This window comes from Podarcis gaigeae, assembly GCF_964106915.1.
Source record: "Podarcis gaigeae genome assembly, chromosome: 5".
Lineage (NCBI taxonomy): Eukaryota > Metazoa > Chordata > Lepidosauria > Squamata > Lacertidae > Podarcis > Podarcis gaigeae.
This window is the reverse complement of record NC_139681.1, coordinates 36,124,926-36,150,544: the sequence shown is the minus strand read 5'-3', so window position 1 is coordinate 36,150,544 and position 25,619 is coordinate 36,124,926. Positions and strand designations below refer to the sequence as shown.

The 25,619-nt window shown below is 40.2% G+C and overlaps 1 protein-coding gene across 1 annotated transcript in view; it reads right to left on the bottom strand.

Moving 5' to 3' along the window:
- Positions 1–1,048: 1,048 nt before the first annotated feature.
- PTEN (phosphatase and tensin homolog) overlaps positions 1,049–25,619 on the bottom strand; it is a 51,839-nt gene continuing 27,268 nt past the window's right edge. Inside the window, exons 4-9 of the mRNA XM_083740748.1 lie at positions 24,058–24,101; positions 22,764–23,002; positions 11,684–11,825; positions 9,533–9,699; positions 5,190–5,417; positions 1,049–3,895 (exon numbers count right to left, since the gene is read on the bottom strand). Of these exons, the coding sequence (XP_083596874.1) occupies positions 3,710–3,895; positions 5,190–5,417; positions 9,533–9,699; positions 11,684–11,825; positions 22,764–23,002; positions 24,058–24,101 (1,006 nt within the window). The 3' untranslated portion in view covers positions 1,049–3,709. The remainder of the gene's footprint in view (positions 3,896–5,189; positions 5,418–9,532; positions 9,700–11,683; positions 11,826–22,763; positions 23,003–24,057; positions 24,102–25,619) is intronic.

The following is a 25,619-nucleotide window of genomic DNA, read 5'->3' as shown; positions in this document are numbered from 1 at the left end:
AGACATACATTCATATTATTCTGAAAGTACTGTACAAAGGTCTAGGACAATTAGGAGCAATCTTTGCCCCATACAGCTTTTCACAACTTAAGGTATTAAATGAACACTAACATGGCAATGCTAGAAATTAGACAATCTTGCCTAATTTAACAAAAGCATATAGTTTCCTTTCTTCACGCTTTATAAAAAATGGTAAAGCAATATATAGTGTCCACTGTAAGGCTCTTTTGAGTAGGCTCTTTTGAGCACAATAAATACAAAAAACTAGCATCAAAAACCATTCTGGACCAATGGGAAAAAAATTGATTGTTCAGTAGCAGTCACCTCTGAAACAATACACCAAAGCATTTGATTTCTTACACAGGAACAGGTTGATAGAAATACTTGTTTCTGGTGGTAATATTTTTACAGCTACAAAATTAACCCATCCCGGATGTTCAAGTTTCATTTACGTATTCAGGCTGACAGTTTACCATGAAAATAGCTAGGTGTGCAAATTGTCCTGTGCTAGATGTATATTAGAATGAACAGGAATAGTTTAATTGCTCTAGATCTGCACAGATATAAAGGAGTTGCCAAATAACCATTTTAGACCAATGGCCTATTTAGCAGAGCACTGTCTTTCTTAGCTCTAAGGTCTCAAACAGGTTTTTCTCATCCTTGCAACTACAGTACTAAAAACAGCCATTGAGGATATGCTCTGTATTAACCTTGAACTTTATTATGTAATGCTTGAGCTTTACCCCACTAAGCTATACCTCCTCTTTCCTGCACCAGAAAAAAGTTCACCATACTGAAGTTATTACAGAAGATTCAAAAATACAAAACCAAATTATGTAGTCATATTCATATTCCTACACTAGTCTAATCACAAATTGTCAAAACCCCACCAATTTCCCCCCCCCCATGAAATTTGGGTATACTTTTGAACATGTTCATCTCTATTAAGCAATCCCCAGGCTTTTAATCACATGTGCTTTTCATTATTTTACTGAAATATAAGTGATTTTATTCCATGTGCTTCCATATAATAATACACCCAACACAGTGACAAGAATGAGACTTTAATCAGTTTTAAGTGGAGTTTTAACACTACGATAAAGGGCTGTTAAACACAATAACAAACGGACATCTGATTTGTATGAGACATTATCCTGTACATGTCATTTTCTTGTTTTGTGTATCCTCGGTGCATAGCATTACACACAGAGCCACTGTTGCACAGCACAATAGTATCTGAAGAGGCTGAATCAGAATAAGGCTGCTTAACAGACTTTTTTTCTTAGTGTATATATATATGTATATATATATGTATATATATATATATAATATTCTATATGAAAACAGACTGAGAATTTTGAACTGGCGGAGTAAAGAGGCAGCTCTACCAAACATTGCAGTTAAAGCCTCCTTTTAGTGCACAGTTCCACCCCTTCCATCTGCATGCATGACACATTTTAACAGTATTTTAAAAAGGTAAACGAGGCACTTTGTGGCAACCACAGGCATCGTTAACATATTGCACGTTTGCTAGAATTTTAAACATGGAACTGCACACTGGCACCCCAAACTCTTTTTCCTTAAAGCTGAAAACAATTGATGCTGCATGTAAACATCCCTTCAGTTTACAATTTGTGCCACAGCATATAACCTTGGTGCTATTTTATACAACTGCCCTTTAACTACTGTGACAAACTATTTTAAATGGGGCTACAGATGATGAGGGATGGCACAGGGCCTAAGAGTAAGCTCCTGTCAAAGTGATGCCTTCAAGTAATTTCAGACATGTAAGCTGCTGCACATCCAAGAATTTAAGCACACAGTCCAGAAACTCAAGAAATTACCTACAAGAATGCATTTTCAAGCTAAATGATGAATACTGTCATAAATAAAGTTTTAATTAGGACTCAAACCTTTCAGTCATAGTAATTCTTGCCATGTTCTATGGGGATGGTAGCTGAAATAAAGTATAGGAGAGTATGCATAATATATATTATATATATAATATATATATAATACCATTTTCCTTTTCCAATGACTATACCATAAAAACGTAAGCAAGGCTTCTCAGAACCACTGACACATTCAAAATCCAAACCCTCATTCAGACCTTCACATTCCAAAGGAAGAACAGTGCAAAAGGCCACTGAAATATTTCCAATCTGACCCTCCCATGTTACACAGTAGAACTGTACAAGACACCGAACACTGTCAACATCCAAACATTTTAAAGCACAAACTTTTTAGTTGGCTAATGTGGCTTTCAAATTGTCTTAACATAAATCAGGCTCAACGTAAGTTGCAGGAGAAAGTCAACGGTGACACGGTTGTCACCTCTCGCCAATAAGGTCCATCTATGGTATTGTAGAACTGGATTGAATCTGAGGAAATCTGAACATTAACTTTGAAAAAAGTTTACGTAATAGATGAAAGCTATGATCCTGTGCAGTTACACGCAAGTTCCACTAAAAATAATATGAAGTTATAGGCACACAACTACACAGATTAGAAAAGGGAGCAAATTTACCAATGAATGTTGAAGCAGCATGCTGCCCCTTTGTTCGGTATTCAGCCTGAGTTCTGCCTTGACTAGTTACCATATATACCCTTGTTATCAATGCTAACGGACTAGGAAAAATGGATTATTCCAAATTCTTTTACTCAAATGGGACAATAATAAACAAGTTTAACTCCAATAAACCAATGGGATTTTACACCATGAAATTCGAAATAGCAGTTCCAAATGTTTGAAAGACAAGGATTTTTTTTTATTTTCTTTTTTTAGAAAAAATATTACTTCAACATTTATCATCCACAGCTGGGGGCATGGCAACTGTAACACACAAACAACTGTGTAAGCCCATTTCTGGTAGACAGCCTCCACATTTGTATGGTTAAGTCATTGTTACGGTGTCTCACATGTAACCAAATTTTCATATCCCTTCATTTGTAGATCTTTTAAGATGCTGTAGAAGGTTCATTCCTGTACCCCTAATACAGAACCACTCCCTCTAGCTGCCTTTTCTAGCACCATTATGCTTTAAAAAAAATAAAATGCACAAACAAGCAGTGACAGCGGCAATTCCTCAAATGTCCAGGATTTATTACTGTAGCATGCTAAAGAGGTGCATGTAAGTAAGCTGGAAATGGTACACAGTCCAGGGTCCAGCACAAAACAATCCTTTCTGAGCTTCTCTTTCCACTCTCCTACCCATATTACATGCATTTGAATGTAGTAAAACCCGTTACTTCTCCAAGCCAACTGCAGACTTATCTGTTGCCACATAAGTGCAAAGAAAGGGGCAGGATGTGAACCTGTGTATTAGAAAGAGCTTTACAGCCACTTCAATTGGTGACAGAACACAAAAGGAAAATTCCCTACGTATACACATCAGATCTGTCTCCACTTTTATAAAACTGGAATCAAATGGGAAAGTGCCATCTTTGTGTTTTCCTAATTGAAGTTTAAATGTTCTCTTGACACGAAAAGGTATATACATAACATAGCTACGTAACCTTTTTTTTTCAACTGGACAAGAAGTGTCAAGCCCAGAGACTTCATAGGGCAAAATGAGATTGGTCAGGAAAAGAACTGTTCCTACAACTGATAATTGTGACACAATGTCCTATTGCCATTTCAAAAGGTCCATAATTCAGTTTATTCAAGTTTTCTTCTTTGTGGTATTTTTTCCCAAATAAAAAAAAATATTCAGACTTTTGTAATTTGCGTATGCTGATCTTCGTCAAAAGGTTCATTCTCTGGATCAGAGTCAGTGGTGTCAGAATACCTATAATGATCAGGTTCATTATCACTAACATCCGGTGTTACTGAAGTTGAGCTGCTAGCCTCTGGGTTTGATGGCTCTTCTACTGTTTTTGTGAAAAATAGCTTCACCTAGAAAAAAAGACAAAAGATATCAGTCCATATTTGCTTGGAAAAGAAGGAATAGGTTGCTCCCTGCATCTGTAGTTCTTTGTGTGGTCATCTGTGCACAGCAGTTATGAACAAGAAAAGTGAATGCAGAATATTATCACAACCTAAGCATTAACACTAAACAGAAACCCAAATAGCAAGTACTTTATGTGATTAACTGGGGATCTTTAAGGCAGCACCAGTAATTTCAAGGTTTATTAGTATCTTACATTTTTCATTTCTTCTAGACTGACTGATCCAATCTTTTATTAATATGGCAAAGCCTCATATTTTTAGCTTCTTCGTAGTTATTCTAACTGTTATTCTACTCAGGATCTGGTCACTGTCTACTCTATCAAAAGATTTTAGCGAGATCCCGGAAACCTTAAGAAAAGTCTAACAAAGTACTTATTAAATGTGTGCTTCTGAAATAGAATTATAAAAGGAAGCTATTCCCCCCCCCCCTCACATACTATAGACCAAACATCAACTAAGAGAATTCAGCTTGGGTTCTGCCAAAATCAGCTCTTGCTGTATTTGTGTGCAGGTACGGATAACACAAATGAAAGAGGAAAACAAGTCAGTGTAATAGTAGTTTTAACATACAAATAAAACAGTTTAACACAAAATTCTCTCAAATTTGAACATCTTCCTGTTATTGATATTCAAAGGTAAGATTGCCAGAGTAATTCATGCTCTAGTAACTGCCAGTTAGATCACTATAATATGCTTTACAAAGGGGTGCCCTTGAAGATGACCCGGAAGCAGTGCAGTCTGCTGGAAATCTTATGATACTGATTCTGAAGCTGCCACTCTCATTTTATATTTATTGGACAGAATGATGTTGTGTTTTTGTACCATACACTGGGATCACTTGTGATGAAGAGTGGGCTAAAAATATTTTAAATAAATAAATTCATTGCTGGGTTGTCACACATTTACCCTTAAGATATACAGTGGAACCTCAGGATACGTACTGTCTTCCTTACGAACGCTTTGGGTAACGAGCTCTGCTAACCCGGAATTAGATGCTCCTGGTTGTGAACTTTGTCCCAGGATACGAGCGGAAGTCGCGCGGCAGCAGCGGAAAACCCCATTAGCGAAAGCGCTCCTCATGTTAAGAACGGTTTCAGGTTAAGAACGGACCTCCGCAACAAATTAAGTTCATAACCAGAGGTACCACTGTACAATAAGACCCCGGATTTACTATGCATGGCATACTTTCAATCTCTCTGAGTACACTTCAAGTTTCTTTGATGCCTCTGAATATACCTACCTTGAAGTTTGGAGAAAAGTAACGATTTGCCTTGTCTTTATTTGCCTTGTCCAAATCATTTTTTGTTAGTGTAAGTATTAGATATTCCTTATCATTATCTGAACGCTCTGTACTGAAAATCCCATCAAGTTCCTGATCTCCAAGAAGACTTCCGTTTTCTACTTTGTCAGAATTTTCTTCTGGTCCTGGTATGAAGAATGTATTTACCCAGAAATGAAACATTTTGTCCTAGAGACAAAAAGAAAAAACTTGTTTTAACATAACATAAACATGGCACAATATGAATATATTCTATTGAAATTTGGCTGCACAAATACATACACAGGAAGTTTTATAGTGAGGAGAGTTTTCCCCCATCTTCATTTCTGCACTGACACATATACCTCCACTGCCCTCCTTTCTGGTAGAGCTGCCCCAATGCCTAGCATGATTATTCATTAAACTTTTGTTGAGTGCTTAATTTCAAAATCTTTTCTCCTCTTTTTTACCGTTTGAAAATTGACTGCAATAATAAGTAGCTTTCTAACTGGCACAAAGACCAGATGATCAGTGCTGCATATAAGGCCTTCTCTGAGAAGAGGGCAGATGACACGATATGAAAAATTGGGGAGGTTACCCCTAATTCCAATCTTGGGGAGAAGGCTGTATGTGTTAGAATTCGCTGCATGCTCTTCCCACTCTGAATTTATGTATACCTGTATACACAGCTGTTACATCCTGAAATCTGGTCAGCCGAAATCATGATATGAAACATGTGAATTAGGAGCATGCTGTCCCCCTAACTGTAACTACCATGGCAAGAATTTGAACACAACCCCACCCCACCTCAGTCCAACTCTTTACTGGCCTGGGGAACTGAACTTTTTCTTCCTCTTCTCTCCCACTTCCTTAAAAATTGAGAAGTGGCTTGACATATTTCAGGAGTAATTATAATTTGAACTTGTGATGATTGCAATGAGGTTGTGATGGGGTCACCTCCATCCTCAGCTTCCTTTTCCAGCAGAAGGTAAGCTGTATATCCACTTTATACAAGTGCTGGTACATAGTTTACTGGTACAGCATCAGACCAGTGTCACTGGAGGAGCAGGAAGAGATAGATCTTCCTTTGCTACTGCTGCAGCAGCCACCACCGTCAAGTGAATGAACAGGTGCAGAAAAACAGTACGGATGGCAGTTGGAAGGGAAGGAGAAAGATTTGAGTTCTCTCGCTCATATTCAACCATGCACTAAAAAAGAATGCTCTGTAACGCTCATCCTCTTATTAAAAAGCAAGCACTATAAACCAGGGTTCATAATCCAGGCCTGGAGGTTACAAGATGTGGCAGCATCAGATGCAATTCATTAGAGGCTTTCCAACAATTAAGGATCACTTCAACTAAGTACCACCACTCTGTACAAGTACAATTAAAACAAAACAAAACATTCACAACCTCTGATATGTGTGTCTACTGATGTTAAACATCCATGAAAGTCTGTATGGTAAATTAGACACCGCTAGTGGTAGCTGCAATTGGTAAGAAATGAAAGTACCCATTAACCAAGGAATAAAATTAACCACAATGGGGATACTGAAATTATCCATTGCTACAGACAAATTCCCTTCAAGAAATGTTTTCCATGATATACTTCCTAGAAGAAACTGTTCGTTTTCTCACATGTATATTCTGTCTTTTAAGTTGAAAAAGGAGACAACCTGCTTTTCATCAGTGCAAGGAAAGCATAAAAAGTTGCCATATTAAAGAAACATTGTTTCTATAAGGAGTAATTTTGCTGTTACAGTAATGTTAAAGAAGATAAAGAACAAGATGTTGCCTTACACTCCACTAGAAAGCTATTGCCATCCCGTCCCTCCCAAAAAGTTTGTGCTGATTGTTTTAGTCAGATGTTTCATAGTTCTATACTGAAAGGATCATAGAAAAAACAGAAATGATTCTAGACTTCTATATTTACTTTCCTGGTCTGGGGATTCTATGAAAAGGCTGCTAAACCGAGCACCTGAGATTGTTAATTTGGGGTTTTCATCAGCTGTACGCCATAAACATCACAATTATAACAAATAAAGGCTTGACATATCTCGCTTTGCATGTCATGAATCTATCTCATATATTAGTTTCACCTTTTAAGTTGAATTACTGAAATAAATGAACTTTTCCACAATATTCTAATTTTTCGAGTTTCACCTGTATATATACAAGGTAGTCATGTACGCAAGATGGCAGATTACATTCCAAGTAAAAGGTAAAGGTACCCCTGCTCATACAGGCCAGTCGTGTCCGACTCTAGGGTTGTGCGCCCATCTCACTTAAGAGGCCGGGGGCCAGCGCTGTCCGGAGACACTTCCGGGTCACGTGGCCAGCGTGACGAAGCTGCTCTGGCGAGCCAGCACCAGCGCAGCACACAGAAATGCCGTTTACCTTCCCGCTATAGAGCGGTACCTATTTATCTACTTGCACTTAGGGGTGCTTTTGAACTGCTAGGTGGGCAGCAGCTGGGACCGAAAGACGGGAGCTCAGCCCGCCGCGGGGATTCGAACCCGCCGACCATATGTTCGGCAAGTCCTAGGCACTGAGGTTTTACCCACAGCGCCACCCGCGTCCCACATTCCAAGTAGTTATGTGTATTAAGACACCATTGTGATAGTCAGGATCATAACCTTCTAATGTCTTAAATGCACACTCATCTGTGCTTTCAGGGCATAAAGCCAGGTAAATCCACAAATCTCTAAAGGCAGACCAACATAACTAGATTCCAGAATTATTTAGGAATTACTGATTTGGATAACTGTTGATGATCTGGGTGAAAGATGTTGGCTGCAACTATATCTCATTATTACAGTGGCAGAGGACACTCTGGTATATAGGATACAAGAGGTTACTAAAAATAGGAATGAAACTTACTAGAAATGCAAATTTGTGCTGAAGCCAATTATAGCAACATCTTTTAAAAAAATACTCTCATCGTGCAAAAATCAGCAGCAAAGAAAGCTTCCTTTGCAGGTGGTATGACTGTACCAAAGCACAGTTCAAAAGTGCTCCCAATGTCCTAGTGCAACTGGGCTGCTTCCATCCCAGAACACATTCTGCTAATGCAATACATCTGAAGCCAGTTCAAAAACAAAAGTTACTTTTGTTCAAAGCAGCTCAATTAGCACAGGCTGAAAAACTGGGTACAGTTGAGCCAACCTCGTCCTACGAAATTATGTTTCAGTGTTTTTGCTCATTTCTGTTAAGAAATGCTGACTGGTAGTTAGAAAAACTAACTACCAACCGGTCAGCTTGACATCAATACTAGGAAATGTTGTAGAACAAATAATTAAATGGTCAGTCTGTGAGCACTTAGAAAAGGATGCTGTGATTACTAAGACCCAGCATCAGTTTCTCAAAAACAAGCCATGCCAGACAAATCTCATTATTATTATTGTTGTTGTTGTTGTTGTTGTTAATTATAAAGTTACAAGCTAGGTGGATCAGGGGAACGCTGTGGATGCAGTGTATCTTGATTTCAGTAAGACTTTTAACAAAGTCCCTCTTGAGATTACTGCAGAGAAGCTTGTAAAATTGCAATATCTCATGCCAATATCCTCTGACTACAAAGAACAGCTTTTCTGTGGCAAGGGGAATGGACTGTAGCTGTGGGAAAAGGCTGGGAAACCCCAGTTTACAAGCCCAGTACTACTGGTACCACTTGCAATGTTTGGGCTTCAGCCCTGCAATCTCATTTTTCACAAAAGGTTGCTCAGATGATAACAGCAAAAGAAGATAAGATTGTACCAACATGTTCCCTTTTATGCTAAGATTAGACCTATCCTACCCTAATTCTTTACACATAAATAGGGCAGGCATGTGAGCAGCAGCCTGCCATAATATTCGATTTGGCCCTCAGACTTGAAGCACTTGTGGGTCCACTGAAGCATTTAGAAACATTTAACCACCTAATTAGCAAGTTGCCATTCTTTCTGATTTGGGCTCAACAACCACCATTCATGAATATATAAGCTAAAGACTTCAGCAACTGATGGTTTGGAAACTTCAGATAGTGCAGAATGTGGTAGTCCACATCTCTAAGGTAAAGTCATGGAAAACAAAGCAGAAATCAGTCATCTGCACTGACTTCCTATAACATTTGATACAATACTAAGTGGGCAGATGGATATATACATTGTCCCCTTTCACACAATATCCAGAAGCAATGACAAGAAAAGCATGAGTGAGTCATATCTCCTTCCTTATCACTTTGGTAGAATGCCTAAAGCCACCAATAGCAGACTGAACTGCAAGGATTTTTTTTTTTTGGGGGGGGGGGGGGGTTGGAATCAATATTTTTTCAGATTAAAACAAACACACCTTTTTCAACATCTTGTTTTGCTTATGGAAGAATTCCACCTTGATATCACCACACACTGGCAATGGCTGAGGGAATTCGAAGTACATGTATTTGTCTTCACGTCTTGGGGGTCCTGAAGAGGAGGTGAATATCTTTACCTTAAGTTGGTAGACCACAAACTGAGGATCTGCAAGATAAAAATAGCCAAGCAGTTTAAAATTAATTTAAAGTCCAGAATTAGAAAGACACTTACCTAAAGCAAGTATTTTTAAAGCTTTTGAGTCATGACTATCAATATGAATGTTGTTATACTAAGCAGTCAACCATTCCAAGTTAAGTCTGTTGTGAACAGTGACATTTTCAATACATACATCAATCTAGCACTGGATTACTTACGAGCCTTCTATAAAGGTAAAGGTACCCCTGCCCGTACGGGCCAGTCTTGCCAGACTCTAGGGTTGTGCGCTCATCTCACTCTATAGGCCGGGAGCCAGCGCTGTCCGCAGACACTTCTGGGTCACGTGGCCAGCGTGACAAGCTGCATCTGGCGAGCCAGCGCAGCACACGGAACGCTGTTTACCTTCCCGCTGGTAAGCGGTCCCTATATATCTACTTGCACCCGGGAGTGCTTTCGAACTGCTAGGTTGGCAGGCGCTGGGACCGAACGACGGGAGCGCACCCCGCCACGGGGATTCGAACCACCGACCTGACAATCGGCAAGTCCTAGGCGCTGAGGTTTTACCCACAGCGCCACCCGTGTCCCTTCTATAGAAGAATGTTAATACAGTGAGCCTCAACTAGAACGCAAGTGACTGGCAATTTAATCAGCTGAATTAGCTAGAAAACGTCTAGCCAACCAAGGATCAGAACTACTCAACAGAACCAAAGATTTAATATAATGGCCTGGTTTGCATAACGGCAAGCAAAGCTATGGCTTACTGGGACTATGTGAAGGCCAAACTAGTTTGTTCACTTCAGACTCATAGCAGCAAAGTAATGTTAAGAATCAGTTATGCTTTTCTAAACTGGGAAGAAAGTTTGTTCTATATACTTGATCACATACAAGTTTAAATTAATGCAAACAGTTAATATAATAAGAGTTGAAACAAATTAAGCTCTTGTCAAATTGTCAAATTACACGTGTAAAGATACTGAATCTCTTAAAAATTAGGTATTCTTGCTGCCAAGTATCCATGTGGCAGGGGAGCTCATTCCTTTTCCCCTTCTAACACAGCTTGTGCTTACTGAGGACAGAGTTTAACTATAAGCCATGGGTCAGACGACACACTAAGCCAATTCCTGGCTTGGTGCAGCAGCAAAAAGGACCAGGGAGTAACAAAACAGCTACAAGCTTCTCTCTTGAGAGCCCATATTCTCACCTCTAAAGCTTCTCAGCATCTTCTCACCAATTATGTATATTATGATATGATGTAAAGTTTTTAAAAAACCAGAAAATACAGTAATGAGAATTTATGGCTTGAACTAAAGGCTAGTATGGAAAGGTCTTACCTTGCCTGTCCCAAGAATTTGGGCAAAAGCAAAATAAGCTTGCTGACCAAGACAACAATCCTATGCATACATATGTGGGAATAAGCTCTATTCAACTCATTGGTACTTATTTTTGAACAGCTTAAACATGCATATGATTAGGCTGTGTGCCTCTTACATGGAATGTAGAGTGGGAATTTCATAATTCATTCTGAATTACAAACTAAACTAGAAAGGAGAAGCGACAGAAAAAAAATGTAATGAAGCATTTAGGTTAACAAATGAATACTCCAGCCAATTTCTTTAGCAGGCAGGGAGGGAAGAGAGAAAATGGAATTCAACGTTGTACTAATATGATAGTTCCATCAACACAAGAATTTTTACTTGCCAGACAAATGGACTCCCCTCTCCTCGCATGTGCTGTTTTAGGTGTCTCCTGACCCTCCAGAGAGGATCTGAGGGAGGAGGGGGGCACAGAGGAGGAAAGCCCTATTGTGCTAGTATGAGTCCTTACACTAGCTGCCACTGTGCACCAGGCTAGTTGACTCTGACCCTTAGTCTACAGACATGGCTAACTCTGCGAAAATTAAAGTGGTTATGAAATGAGATCAACAGTGAACAGATGTAAATACAAATATTAGAAGACAACCTTTCAAAGTAAAAATGTTTAAAAAGATACTTACTGCAAGTGCCGCCACTAAACATCGGAATAGTTTCAAACATCATCTTATGAAACAGGAGGGCCACTGGTCTGTAATCCAGATGATTCTTTAACAGGTAGCTATAGTAATATACATAGCGCCTCTGACTGGGAATAGTTACTCCCTAAATAAATAAATAAATAAATAAATAAATAAATAAATAAATGAGCAAGAATATTAATCATGTATGCCATTTTCACACTTTGTTACTTGACTTTCATAGATTTCTGAATATGAATCTTATCTCTCAATTAATTCCAATGCTCCTTAATATGTACACTTCAAAGCCAGTATGAGAGCACTTAAACATTGGCAAGCCTGTAGCATGTTATAAAATTAACTGTAACCAAAAAGAAAAGAAAAAAGCTATCAGTAAATGCTTTCCCATTATGTAAATCTTGGAATGGTTTTCTATGTATATTCAATGTTTCTTGAACTTCTTCTTTTATAACAGTTTAATTCCATATTCTGTCACTCACTTCCATGATGCTGCATAGAAGACTGGTTACCTACAATAGTTGTTTTTTATTATTATTAAAGATTTTCTTGGTTTACAAAAGTACGTCTTGTGTCTTTTTACAAGTTGTACAGTCTTTTCTACAGATCATTTACCTTTGTTATAATAATAATAATAATAATAATTTTTTTTTTATTTATACCCCGCCCTCCCCAGCCAAGGCCGGGCTCAGAGCGGCTTACAAGCAATAATAAAAGCAAGATGAATGATTACAACTTAAAAACAAAATAAAATACAACATTAAAATAATGGAACATTAAAATATTAAAATGTAGCCTCATCACAGGAGGAGAAGGAAAAGAAAAAAGAGAGAGAGGGAGGGAGGGAATCAAATTGGCTCCAAGCCAAAGGCCAGGCAGAACAACTCTGTCTTACAGGCCCTGCGGAAAGAAATCAGATCCTGCAGGGCCCTGGTCTCATGAGGCAGAGCGTTCCACCAGGCCGGAGCCAGTGTTGAAAAGGCCCTGGCTCTGGTTGAAGCCAATCTAACTTCCTTAGGGCCTGGGACCACTAGGGTGTTGTTATTTATGGACCTTGAGGCTCTCCGTGGGGCATACCAGGAGAGGTGGTCCCGCAGGTACGAGGGTCCTAGGCCGTGAAGGGCTTTAAAGGTCAAAAGCAGCACCTTAAATCTGACCCTGTACTCCACCGGGAGCCAGTGCAGCTTGAAAGCACTGGGTGAATATGCTCCCATGGCAGAGACCCCGTGAGGAGCTTCGCTGCAGCATTCTGTACCCGCTGGAGTGTCTGGGACAGCTTCAAGGGCAGCCTCGTGTAGAGCGAATTACAGTAGTCAAGCCTGGAGATGACCGTCGCATGGATCACTGTGGCCAGGTCGGGGCGGGAAAGGTAAGGGACCAACTGCTTGATGCGGCGAAGGTGAAAAAATGTCACATTTTTGAGATATTATGAGATATTAGTGTTGAGTACAGTATGAGGTCAGGAAAAAGAGCGGAGAGAGGAGGGGTGGTGGTGAAATTTATATTTTTTACAGTGTACGTGCGGAGTTTTGTGTCAGCATCAACTAGATAGCTTATCTTTCTAGTCACTTGTTACTTTTCCTTGGTAGTGAGAGAGTTTGGAGGCCCAGGGTGTGGTTGGTTGTCTGTGATTAGTTGCAATGGGGTGTGTTTGCATGGGGGGGCGGCTTGCTGGGTCAAGTAAGCCAGGTTGATTTGTATGCTGTTGGTGGGTTCTTGTTGTCTTGCTGGGCTGTGTATGTGATGAAGTGGAGCCATATTGGGGTGAAGGCGCCCTCTTCTATTTGTCCCCGTGTCAGTTCCAGTTTATAGGTTAGCTTTTCTAGCAAGGCTGTTTCCCATATGATTTGGTACCACTGGTCCATGTTCACCTTGACAGGTCTCTCCAGTGTCTGGCTATGAGGCTTCTGGCTGCTGAGAGTAGGTGGGTTATAAGCTCCGTATAATGTGAGTTGTCATTATGGTCTTGGAAGGTGTTCTGTAGTGCCAGTTCTGAGTTGAGTTCTAATACAGGTTTAGCTATTTGGCATATTTCTTGTAGGACTGCTGTCCAGAAGAGTTGGATTTGGGGGCATTCCCACCACATATGGAGGTATGTGCCTGTGGAGGTGAAATCTCTCCAAAATTTTGGTGAGGTTCCTGGGCATATCAGCCCCTGTTTCCATAGTGTTAAGTACCACCTGTAGGTGAAGTTCAGGGCGAGTTCCCTTCTTTTGGCTGAGATGGAATAAAAGGGAGATTTAGACCACATTCTAGTCCATTGGGTGGGGTTAATTAAATAGTGGATTATCCAGGTCCTGTCTTCCATTACAGCAAAGTTACATGCAAAAATACATAAGTAGTTCATTATAAGTAGAAATATAAGAAGAAATGGGCAGAAGGAGAAATTTCAGCAGGCCCTGTAGTTCTGATATTTTAATTGGTAGCAGGAAGTATCCACAGAAAGCATCAAGATAACACTAATTTATTCTACTAGACTCCACTGATCTTCTGCTTTTCTCTACTTTACCATGTATAAAAATACTAATACAGAAGATTAAGTTCCAGTTCAGTTGTTCAAAACAGACTACACATCACCAACTATCACTAGTCATCCTGTTATTGTATGGAAATAAGTACCAGTCCTTAAAACAAATAAAGTGCAGTCAACTGTTTTAGTCAAGGAAATCACAGCTGAGTTGTCATAGTTTATCTGAATATAGGCCTAAATTCATATATATTCCACACAGAGAATAGGATGGATTATTTGTACAATTCTGATCATGAGAGCTGAGCTGAAAGTTATAGTATAACCACTATCCTTTTCCTTTGCAAACCAATACTGAGAATCGTAAAACTGTTTTCAAAACCAGGACTGTACATTATTTTTCCATTCTGCACTTTACTTTGATCTGCATGCACATGAAAGCATCTGCATTGTAAACTATGGAGGCTTTTTCTTCTATAATGAAGTAACTATTTTTCAGAATTTTCTATTCACAGACATGTTCTTTTCCAGTTTCTAAACACACCAGTCATTTTTCAGAAGTTTGGAATATAGCTAAATATATTAATGACCGAACTTTGCAGCACATACAAAATATTTTGGTATACTGAAAACATTTTATTTTAAACAAGGGGTAGTTCTCGTAATCTATGCCATATTTGTTCAATACTGTAAGCCATTTACATGGTACAACTCAAAACAAATGTTGATTCTATTCAGCCCAAAATGAAACAAGGTATTTATTGAGATTAGAAACTAGAAAATCATGTTGTTTGTTTTTATTACATTTTCTGTTTTACAATTTCAAATACTCATTTTAAATCCTTAAGATATCAGTGACTTCCATTCTTCTCTTTCCATGGTTCATTTTACATATCTTAAATCCCTGCATATTTTACAAAAACTATACCAATCAGTATTCCATTATTGCATCCTTCAAGACTTATTTACACTGTTGAATTTATCTTAATGCTGCCAGCGTTTTCAGCTGTAAAGAATTATTTTACATATATTCAATAAATGTTTAGAAAATCATTTTGACCTTAACCAGTGCTGAGCATCAATACACTCAGGTATAGTTACGTAAAGTGTTCAGACTCACTCTTGCCAAACTGCATCCAAATGAAACAAAAATCACTTGAAAATTTCTCTCATTAACTTTCACAGTTCGTAACATTTCTATCCTCCAGATTCTTCTTCACATGTAACTGATTTCTTTTTCAAGCTATAAGTCATTGTTGTTGTCCCCAATCATAAATGCAACACTAAAACTTCAGACAAAAAAAAAAACCTCAAGCCAGAATGTTGAACCAGGGATATCACCTGTAGAAAATCACTAAATAGCAGTACATTAATGTACTGAAAAGGACAACTCAACTCTGATAACACTGAGTTAATCATCCACTTCTGAGGGTATATACAGAATCCAACTCCAGCAAGGTACCCTCAATTCTGCATTCCAAATGAAGAGAAAAATATTGATACCTGTACATTCAGAGATTTTCCATTTGTTTTGATGTTCAGCCTACTAAAGCAAGATTAATTCTGAACCTTTTTAGGCGCTTTAAAAAGCAGCTCAATTCTGCAAAAACCTCAAGGCTCCAAGCAAAACACTGTATTTACAATAAATTTCTTATGTCACAATACCGAATACATAGATATCACATCCCCCCTCCCCTCCCATGAGCAAGATCAACAGGAAATGTATTCAACTAGAACTACAGAGAACAGGGACCTAAGTGAAAGCATAAAAATGTTACTGGACCCCATGTGAAAAGAAATAGTTATTAAGTTCAGAGCTACCAGGGGATGGGAAGGTGGAGAGAATTAAAGAGCTTCCAGGTATGCATCCTATTAAGAAAGGTAGCTTGGAGGATTAAACCTGTTATCCTCCGAAATATATTGCAGTGGAGAAGCTCGTATTCTTCATAGGCTGCAATGCTGTGGAAGAAGAGAAAGTTAAAGAACTCCAGTTACCTCCTGAAGCCCTTGCCTGCTCAGAGATCATGGATAATTAAATACGGCACCTTGGATTTTATAATGATAGTGCAATTAATATAAGACTTTGTACAAGAACACTAGCACCATGATGCCTCATGTTTTTCAAGGTGAATCTGAATAGAGTTACTGCTTTTCCACCTCGCAGCAGCACTATAAAGATTGATATACTATGACGATCAAGCACTGCTATTTCACACACCAGACCATGCCCCTACCAGCCTAGGTCTCTCAACTTGCTAATGGAAAGTAGCCATGTCCAAATAATACCGAATTGATACAAGAAGCAACCATGCAAGTTCTGTACTCTAAGATTCTATCAATACTGATGGCTAAAACTCTCTGCAAGTTCAAGCACAACAGCATGTTCTTCTCCAGAAACCTTAGAGGAGGAAAAACGTTGTGAGTAACTGTTGTGGAAATCATGAAATTAGTGGATTAAAAGCAGGTAAGAGTTAACATGGGACGTGGGTGGCACTGTGGGTTAAACCACAGAGCCTAGCACTTGCCGATCAGAAGGTTGGCGGTTCGAATCCCAGTGACGGGGTGAGCTCCCATTACTCTGTCCCAGCTCCTGCCAACCTAACAGTTCAAAAGCATGTCAAAGTGCAAGTAGATAAATAGGTACCGCTCCGGCGGGAAGGTAAACGGCATTTCCGTGCACTGCTCTGGTTTGCCAGAAGCGGTTTAGTCATGCTGGCCACATGACCCGGAAGCTGTACGCCAGCTCCCTCAACCAATAAAGCGAGATGAGCGCCGCAACCCCAGAGTCAGTCACGACTGGACCTAATGGTCAGGGGTCCCTTTACCTTTAAGAGTTAACATACAAAGCTGAAAATTCACTAATATGACTGGCTGAAGTAAGTGCCAAAGCAACAATATTGTAGGATCACAATTTGTACCCTATCTTAACTATAGGTTCCAAGAGTTTACTTATGACTGATGGAAGCGCAAACTCCAGGTGTGGTACTCAAATTAAATATGACAAGAAAGTTTTTCACTATGGCATATCAACCACAGCATCTTGTCCAGAGGCAAATGGGAAGCCCAACCTACCAGTGCATGTACTTTGATCAAAGATCAAGATGATTCACTACTAAGTACTATACATAGAGGCACCCTAGGAGGAAAATAATCAAGAAATCCAGAGAGAGAGAGAGCCGTATGCACTTAGATAAGCAAACCTTGTGGGTGGAAAGTTTTCAAGCATTAATAAGTATATCCACACTCCCCTCCACCAAACATGAAAGGTGGACAAATAAGAAGTGAGGTGTATTGAAAATAATGGACTTGAAAGAGAAGTGCTTAACTGCAATGGTTACATGACATGACCAAAGAGGTTATGTAGGTGAAGCCAATAAGGTCACATGGGCAGGGCCATTTGGTTTTATCCCATCCTCTCTTGCAAAGGTGAGGACACTAAATCATTGCAGTTACATACTTAGTGCCTAACCAAACTGAAAAGTGTCCAATCTTCATTTAGAAGGGATCCCTGCTGTCACAATTTTGAGTGTGTGTTAATATCACAATAACCATATATTGCTCAGAAGTAAACCGACTAAATTTCATGGGGATGGCTCCCAGATAGGACCAGAGCCTGAACTGTTTAAAGGTGCCAATCTGAACTGCTAAAAAAGGTAATGCCCTAAACTTTCAACCCTACTGATAATATAATCCCCACCCCAATGTATTCACTTCTTTGCCTTTCCAGAACATGGAAGGACTAGGATATAGGAGACCAGAGTTAAAATTACCACAGAACTATGAAGCTCCCTGGGTGACCTTGGGCTACTCACTATCAGCCTATGTCTCAGTCATAAGGATAACACTTGGAGGAGGAGAATCATAAATTCCAACATAAGTTCCTGATAGGACAGAAATACAGTTGTTTTTATTCGATGAGATATATCTTCAAAGAAGAAATTACAAACTCAGTGCAATCAACTACTGTAGAGCCAGATGCCATTTCCCAAATCATAATCATTTGAAAGTAACCTTGTATTTGTTATCAAGGGAGATTTAGCGGCCATGGAATTAGAAATAACAAAGAAGGTAGGTTCCATAGCTTCAGATCTAGAAAAAAAATATCTCAATGCCAAGATATAAAAAGTAAAATATCTCAATGCCAAAAATTTAAAGCTAATCATCTTGAAAGTGGAAGGCTTGCATGACAACTTTGAGGACAGATGATAAGTCTTTGAAGAAGTGGACCCTGTAGCTTGCATGAACAACACAGAATGAGTGACCGTCAGAAGAGAGTGCCAGAGGGTGTTGAACACAAAGTGCGACCACATGATAGCCTAAAAGTATTTGTCCAATAAACATTAAGCTTTCTGGGTTTGACCATTCTTACTTGTGTCAACAACAGGATCCTCTCCCAAGCAGATGCCATGTACCGTATTTTTCGCCCGATAGGACACACCGGCCCATAGGGTGCACCTAGTTTTTTGGGGGGGAAATAAAGGGGGGATTTATTCGCCCCCAGCCACGGCTTCAGCACACCCCGCGTTCCGGGCAGCAGGCTGCTATCCGCAGCTTAGGGAGCCCTACGGGAACTCCTGCAAGGCTCCCTAGGCTGCGGATATCTGCCCGAAGTGCGGGGCGCTCTGAAGCAAAGAACTCCCGCGGGCTCCCCAGGCTTGCTGATAGCTTCCTGAAGCCTGGAGAGCGAGAGGGGTCAGTGCACACAGATTTCACCTTCATTTTTGGAGGGGGAAAAGTGCGTCCAATAGGGCGAAAAATACGGTAAATGACTCTGAGATTTTACTACTGCATTTTCAGCATGCCTTAGAACTCATTTTGTAAGTTGCTTTGAGAGCCCTTCTGGCTAAATGGCAGGGTATAAACGATGAAAACAATTAATAAAAAATACATAATTTCTAAAGTAAGGTTTCAATTATTACAGAAGCAAGATGAAAGCCACTATGTTGATGAAAAGGTGAACTAAGAGATTCAAACACCACAACTGACTTACAGAGCTCCCAAAGAGAGGTCCCTTTCTGATGCTACTTCCTGTGTGGTCAGGAAGAAACTAAAGCGGAAATTACAGCCTCCGATCCCCATGAGAGAGTGAGTTTACTGCATGATTGGTAGGCAATGCTCCTAATTTTCGAGAGCTTTTTTAGGTTCCAATGGCAATCTGTACAGGTGTATTCCTACATATAGGACTGCACAAAGCCAATTAGTATTTGGATTAAAATATAGTATGACAGAACCTATAGGGTAACAATTTAAAAAGGTAGAATGTCAAAACACCCTTAAAATTATTGTAGTCAAATCAGTAATGTTTTTATTATATATTTCTCTAGTGGAGACTGGTCTATTAGGGCTAATGGTCCTTTCCTGGTCCTGCCTACCTGCTTACTTGTCTCCAATCAGAAAGGTGGCCCTGCCTGTCAGTTTCCTCCTCCTTACTCTCAGTGTTGCCCTTCTAGAACACAGCTGGGAGGAGGGTGGGGAAGAATTAGTTGGCTCTGCCCTTCATTGGCTCTGTCTCCACCTACTATGGGGACTGCCAGGCTTCTGTCCTACCAGTCCCAATGGGCACCAGCAACTACTTTATTTCTCATGCTTCATGCTCAAATTCAGATTCTGAAATAAGTAATCATATACCAATTATATTACACTCCATTTGACTGTTTGAGCTGCTATTGGAAGGAAGAAGAGGCTCGGCATCTGTGAACTGAAGACCTATCTTCTTTTGGCAGAACTTGTGTAGATGCTATAATAATAATAATAATAATAATAATAATAATAATAATAATAATAATAATAAATTATTTATACCCCGCCCTCCCCAGCCAAGACCGGGTAGGAGAAAGGAAAAAGAAAAAGGGGGAGGGAATCAAACTGATTCTGAGCCGAAGGCCAGGTGGAACAACTCTGTCTTACAGGCCCTGCGGAAAGAGATCAGATCCCGCAGGGCCCTGGTCTCAAGAGACAGAGAGTTCCACCAGGCCGGAGCCAGTGTTGAGAAAGCCCTGGCTCTCGTTGAGGCTAATCTAACTTCCTTAGGGCCAGAGACCTCTAGGGTGTTGCTATATATGGACCTTAAGGTCCTCCGTGGGGCACACCAGGAGAGGCGATCCCGTAGGTACGAGGGTCCTAGGCCGTGAAGGGCTTTAAAAGTTAAAACCAGCACCTTAAATCTGACCCTGTACTCCACCGGGAGCCAATGCAGCTGGAAAAGCACTGGGTAAATATGCTCCCATGGCAGAGACCCTGTGAGGAGCCTCGCTGCAGCATTCTGCACCCGCTGGAGTTTCTGAGACAGCTTCAAGGGCAGCCCCACGTAGAGCGAATTACAGTAGTCAAGCCTGGAGGTGACCATCGCATGGATCACTGTGGCCAGGTCGGGGCAAGAAAGGTAAGGGACCAACTGCTTGATGCAGCGAAGGTGAAAAAATGTCGCCTTGGCGGTTGTTGTAACCTGCGCCTCCATGGAAAGGGAGGCGTCAAGGATTACACCCAAACACTTAACGGAAGGCAATGGCACTAATTGGGACCCCGCAAGAGAAGGGAGTTGGTCCCTCATCCCCATACCATCCCGACCCAGCCAGAGGACCTCTGTCTTCAAAGGATTTAGTTTCAATCGGCTCCCACAAAACCATCCAGCCACAGCTTCCAAACATCTGGTCAGTGTGTCAGGGATCAAGTCGGTATGGCCATCCATCAGCAGATAGAGCCCAGTGTCATCAGCATATTGGTGACAACCCAGCCCAAAGCTCCAGATAATCTGGGCAAGGGGGCGCATAAAGATGTTAAAAAGCATCGGGGAGAGGACTGCGCCCTGCGGCACTCCACACACCAAGGGGTGGCGCGCCGACAACTTCCTCCCTAGTGCCACCCTCTGTCCCCGACCAGAGATAAAAGAGCACAGCCATTAATGGACTATGCCCTGTATCCCCACATCAGCGAAGCGGTGGTCCAAGATCATGATCGACTAGTTCCAATAGAGTCTAATCCATCTCTGCGATGTTACATTATCGATGCACACTTTAATATAGGAGAGTATAGCATCTGTGTATCTATGCAGATCTTGATGTTCAAACACGCTCCAATCAGTGCTCTCAAAACAATCCTGGAGCTGACTAAGAGCACCCTCTGGCCAAATTCTAACTGTTTTTATAACTGACTGAATTCTTCTCCTGAGAGGGATGTACTTCGGACATAGAAAAACTGAAGAATGGTCGGATGAGCCTAAGTGGGGGAAGGGGATTGCCCTGTATGCCTGTTTCAAGTTGGAATACGTGAGATCTAGAATATTCTGTCCTCTAGTGAGAAATTTCACAAACTGTTCAAACTTAGAAAAACCGTCTTTAGGCAGGCTTGATTGAAGTCCCCTGCCACAACAACGGCACCCTTTGGGTGGATATGCTGCTGCTCGGAGATGACGTCATATAGCTTAGAAAGTGCCACACTGACATTAGCATCAGATAGAATATAAACAGCTATAATAATGACAGTTCCTTCTCTAGGCAAATAAAATGGCCGACATGTAACTGCCATCAATTCTAGATCTGGGGAGCAATACTTGTAAGCTACTTTGCTATTAACGCACCAACCATTGTGTATGTAAATACAAACTCCTCCGCCCCTAGCTTTACCAGAATTACCATTTCTATCAGAGCGATAAATTATTCGATTTATCAGCTCAACTGCCGCATCCGGTACTGCTGAATGTAGCCAAGTTTCTGTAATAATTACCACACAGCTCCCACAAAGAAGCTTGTTTGCTGCCATCAGCAGCTACAGTTGGTCAATTTTGTGGACGAGAGATCTGGTGTTGGTAAGGAAGACGCTTGGCAGTGCTGGTTTCGTGGGTCTTTTTCGAAGCCGGGTTAACAGACCAGCTCTGCAACCACATTTTTGCTTTCGCTCTTTTCTCTTTCGCTTCTTTCGGCACTTCCCCCTCCCTTCGACAATCCATAGAGATCCTGGAGGTCTTACTATGCAGTTTGGTATACAGTGAGACCTTCGAAACGCTCTAGTTATCTCTATTTTTCTTGTGAGCCCAATGTTTACCAGTTTTGTGCGTGAGTAGGTGAGGTATTGGGAGCTCAGAGCTGCAGCGTATGAATGCGCCGCCATCTTGGAACGGAATTCCTGCCCATACCTAATACAGGTAGGTAGCCATGTTGGTCTGCCGTAGTCGGGGGGAAATAAAAAATAAAAATAAAAAAATTACTTCCAGTAGCACCTTAGAGACCAACTATCTGGAGGTATCTGGAGGTATCTGAAGAAGTATCTGAAGAAGTGTGCATGCACATGAAAGCTCATACCAATAACAAACTTAGTTGGTCTCTAAAGTGCTACTGGAAGGAATTTTTTTATTTTGCCCATACCTAAGACTGAGTTTCCTCTCCCCCAACCTTTTATTGGCAAAGGTTGCTGACTCCATTTGTGGAAGAAAAAAATCTTAAAAATTGTACCATTTTTTGAATTACTGTACATTCATGGCACAAACATAAGCATGTCAAAAAAGCAAACAAAAAACAAACCACCCACCAGTTTCAAGATACCCTACACAATTGATTTACAAATAAAGGCATAATGCATATGTAGTAAAATCTAGCTTCTTACCTTTTTATCTCTGGTCCTTACTTCACCATAGAAATCTAGGGCTTCTTGTGCCTTCTGAAATCTTCCTCGATGTAACAAATATGCACAAATCATTACACCAGTTCGTCCCTTTCCAGCTTTACAGTGGATTGCTGCAACATGACTGCCATCTTCACTAAGCCATTGGTCAAGATCTTCACAAAAAGGTTTGATAAGCTCCAGCTGTGGTGGATTATGGTCTTCAAAAGGATACTGTGCAACTATAAAACAGAGTGTACTGATTAGTCAAGAGTCAGATTACTGTTAAATCTAACATATCAATATTAGATGTTTTAATCATTATAGGATTTACAGTATACAAATTACATAAGCAATCATCTATTAAAGGCTTGTGTAATTTGTCACATACTATGGCAAATGCAGCCCATCAGGCATTTATTATGACCTGCCAAGTGTTTGGGAATCCCAGTAAGGCAGCAAAAAATTAAGTCACACGTGGGCTACTATATGCTGTTCATGGCCTACACAGAGTTTGGTATGTCATAATTTGGTGTGGAATAAAACAGAGCCAGCCAAAAATCAGTAATTTATATTATCAAAAATTTATAGAGAGACTGCAGTACATAGAGCAGCCTGTTATAGCCATACTGTTATATCCAAAAAGTCTTCACTGCCGTTTAACACAGGGTGGGGTGGGGCTCCTTTTTGGCTGGGTATGCCAGATTTTTATCTTCCTCCATTCCGCGGGTCAACTAGACAGGTGGGCAGGACCCACAAGTAATCGTTTGGTGTCATAATGACATCAGGTGACTGACACCTGAGAAAACACAGTGCTTTATGCACAGACATTGTACTTAGTATCCATACATGGGAATGTCAGTCCTTGCCAAGTACAAGTCTCTTCTGAATAAATTTTGAATGATATAGAACAGGAAAAATTCATTCATTGAAAAGATAAATTCCTTTCCTAATCATTATTTACTGTCTGGGGCAATGTAAAGACCCCTTCATCGTCTGTTTAACTTGCTGCTCGTTTTCCCTCCTTTTCTATTTTGTGGGAAGGTTTTGTTGGCACAGTATGTAATGAATTTTAATATTTTTAACTATTGTAGTGTTGATTTTTGTGCACAGGCATGGTCCTCACAATAAATGGATTTTGACTTTTTTTTTACTGTCTGGGGCCAACACAGAAATTACTGGATATCAAATTAACAGGAAATCTGTGGCTTGCTACATTAGCAACATCCCTCTCTAATCACTTGCAATCCATTTTGCTTCTTAGTTTAGGAGAAATAATATGAAAGAACAGGCATACCTCTGCAGTTAAATTTGGCGGTGTCATAATGTCTTTCAGCACATCTGAAATAAAAGTTGCAATACATTAACTACAAGTTCAACAAAACTACTCACCAGGGAGAAAATTTATCATTTTCAAATACATTTTTAACTAATACTATATCCATATTAGAAACAACACTTCCATTAAGCTTTATATATATGTTTAGCCAGAAGTTTCAGATGTTCTTCAAGCCATATAAATAAATATGTGGGGCATGTAAGTCCACAGATATGGAAGGGAGGGTAAGTCTGTAACAGTGAGGCATCAGACCTGGATCAGAGAGAACCAAATCCACATTTCCATGCTCTCATGAAGCTCAATGGGTGACCTTCACGCTCTGTCAGACCACCAACTCCTGGCCTAATAAGCCTACTCCAAAAAGTTGTTATGAAGACAGATTTAGATGGAGGTTCCCTTTCTATTATATTGCCATATGACATTTTAGAAGATTCCTTTATTTCGTGAAATTTTCCTTTTTTTTCTTTCCTACAGTTTTGGGGATCAATTCTATCCCTACTGGAATGACTGAGAAAACTGAAAACCATACACAGATGTTCCTGTGGGTCTATGTGACCATGTAGGCTGCTATGTATTAGGTACTCATTATGTCTACAGATACTTAGCACAAAACTAGTTCTTTAAATTTATTGTAAAAGAGGAGCATAGAGGGTAAAAACAATACTTTCAAAATAGACAACTTTTTCAGTTTCCTTAAGATCACTACAAATGGTACTGTGAATTTAATAGTACCCCATAGGTTTACAAAACCCAATGTATATATTTGGTCCCCAAAAACTAAATGCTGTATTCCGTCCTCCAACCGCAATCAACAGGCTGTTGGTAAACTGCTTTATAATGGTAACATTCTCAACTGGCCAGCAAGCTATTTCTGAATTTTAGATTGAAATCTGCCCTGGTGAAAGGCACATTTTGAGAGTGCTGTGAGCACCAATTATGGCAGTCATGGAAAGAGCATCGCATAGCACATTAGAGAGACAACACCACCCCTGACATGCTCATCACAGGAAGTCAGCTATATGCTGCTGGTCCCGATTCCTGATTCTGGAGACCACATACACAGAGAAAGAGAGAGATGCTGTTGCTGTTTAGTAACAGGGAGCATTTCTCACTACCGGGGAGGGGGGGAATGAGGTAGCCACACTAATCACTTTAAAGATACCTGCACATTTTGCTCCACAATTTTTCTTCTAGGAGGGCTACTTTTTTTAAAAAAATGAAAGCTCAGAGTCTGGGACACCTACTGGGTTGCTGATCCCTGTGCTAGATCAATACCACAGCTGTCATGAAGCCAGTTACTGAAAAGTGTGCAATTTCTTCTAAAGCTAATATGGTTGGAGTTGTAAAAAATGCTTCCATTGCAAGTTGTATATATTACATTTAAGGAAGCCTATGAAATGCAACATTTTGAATCTACCATGGAGTTTTTAAAAAGGTATTTAAAAGTTCACCATGTACAGTATCCAAGTGACAGTCCTGAGTACCACATAGGTAAAACATTTAAAGCCAGTAGAAATAGG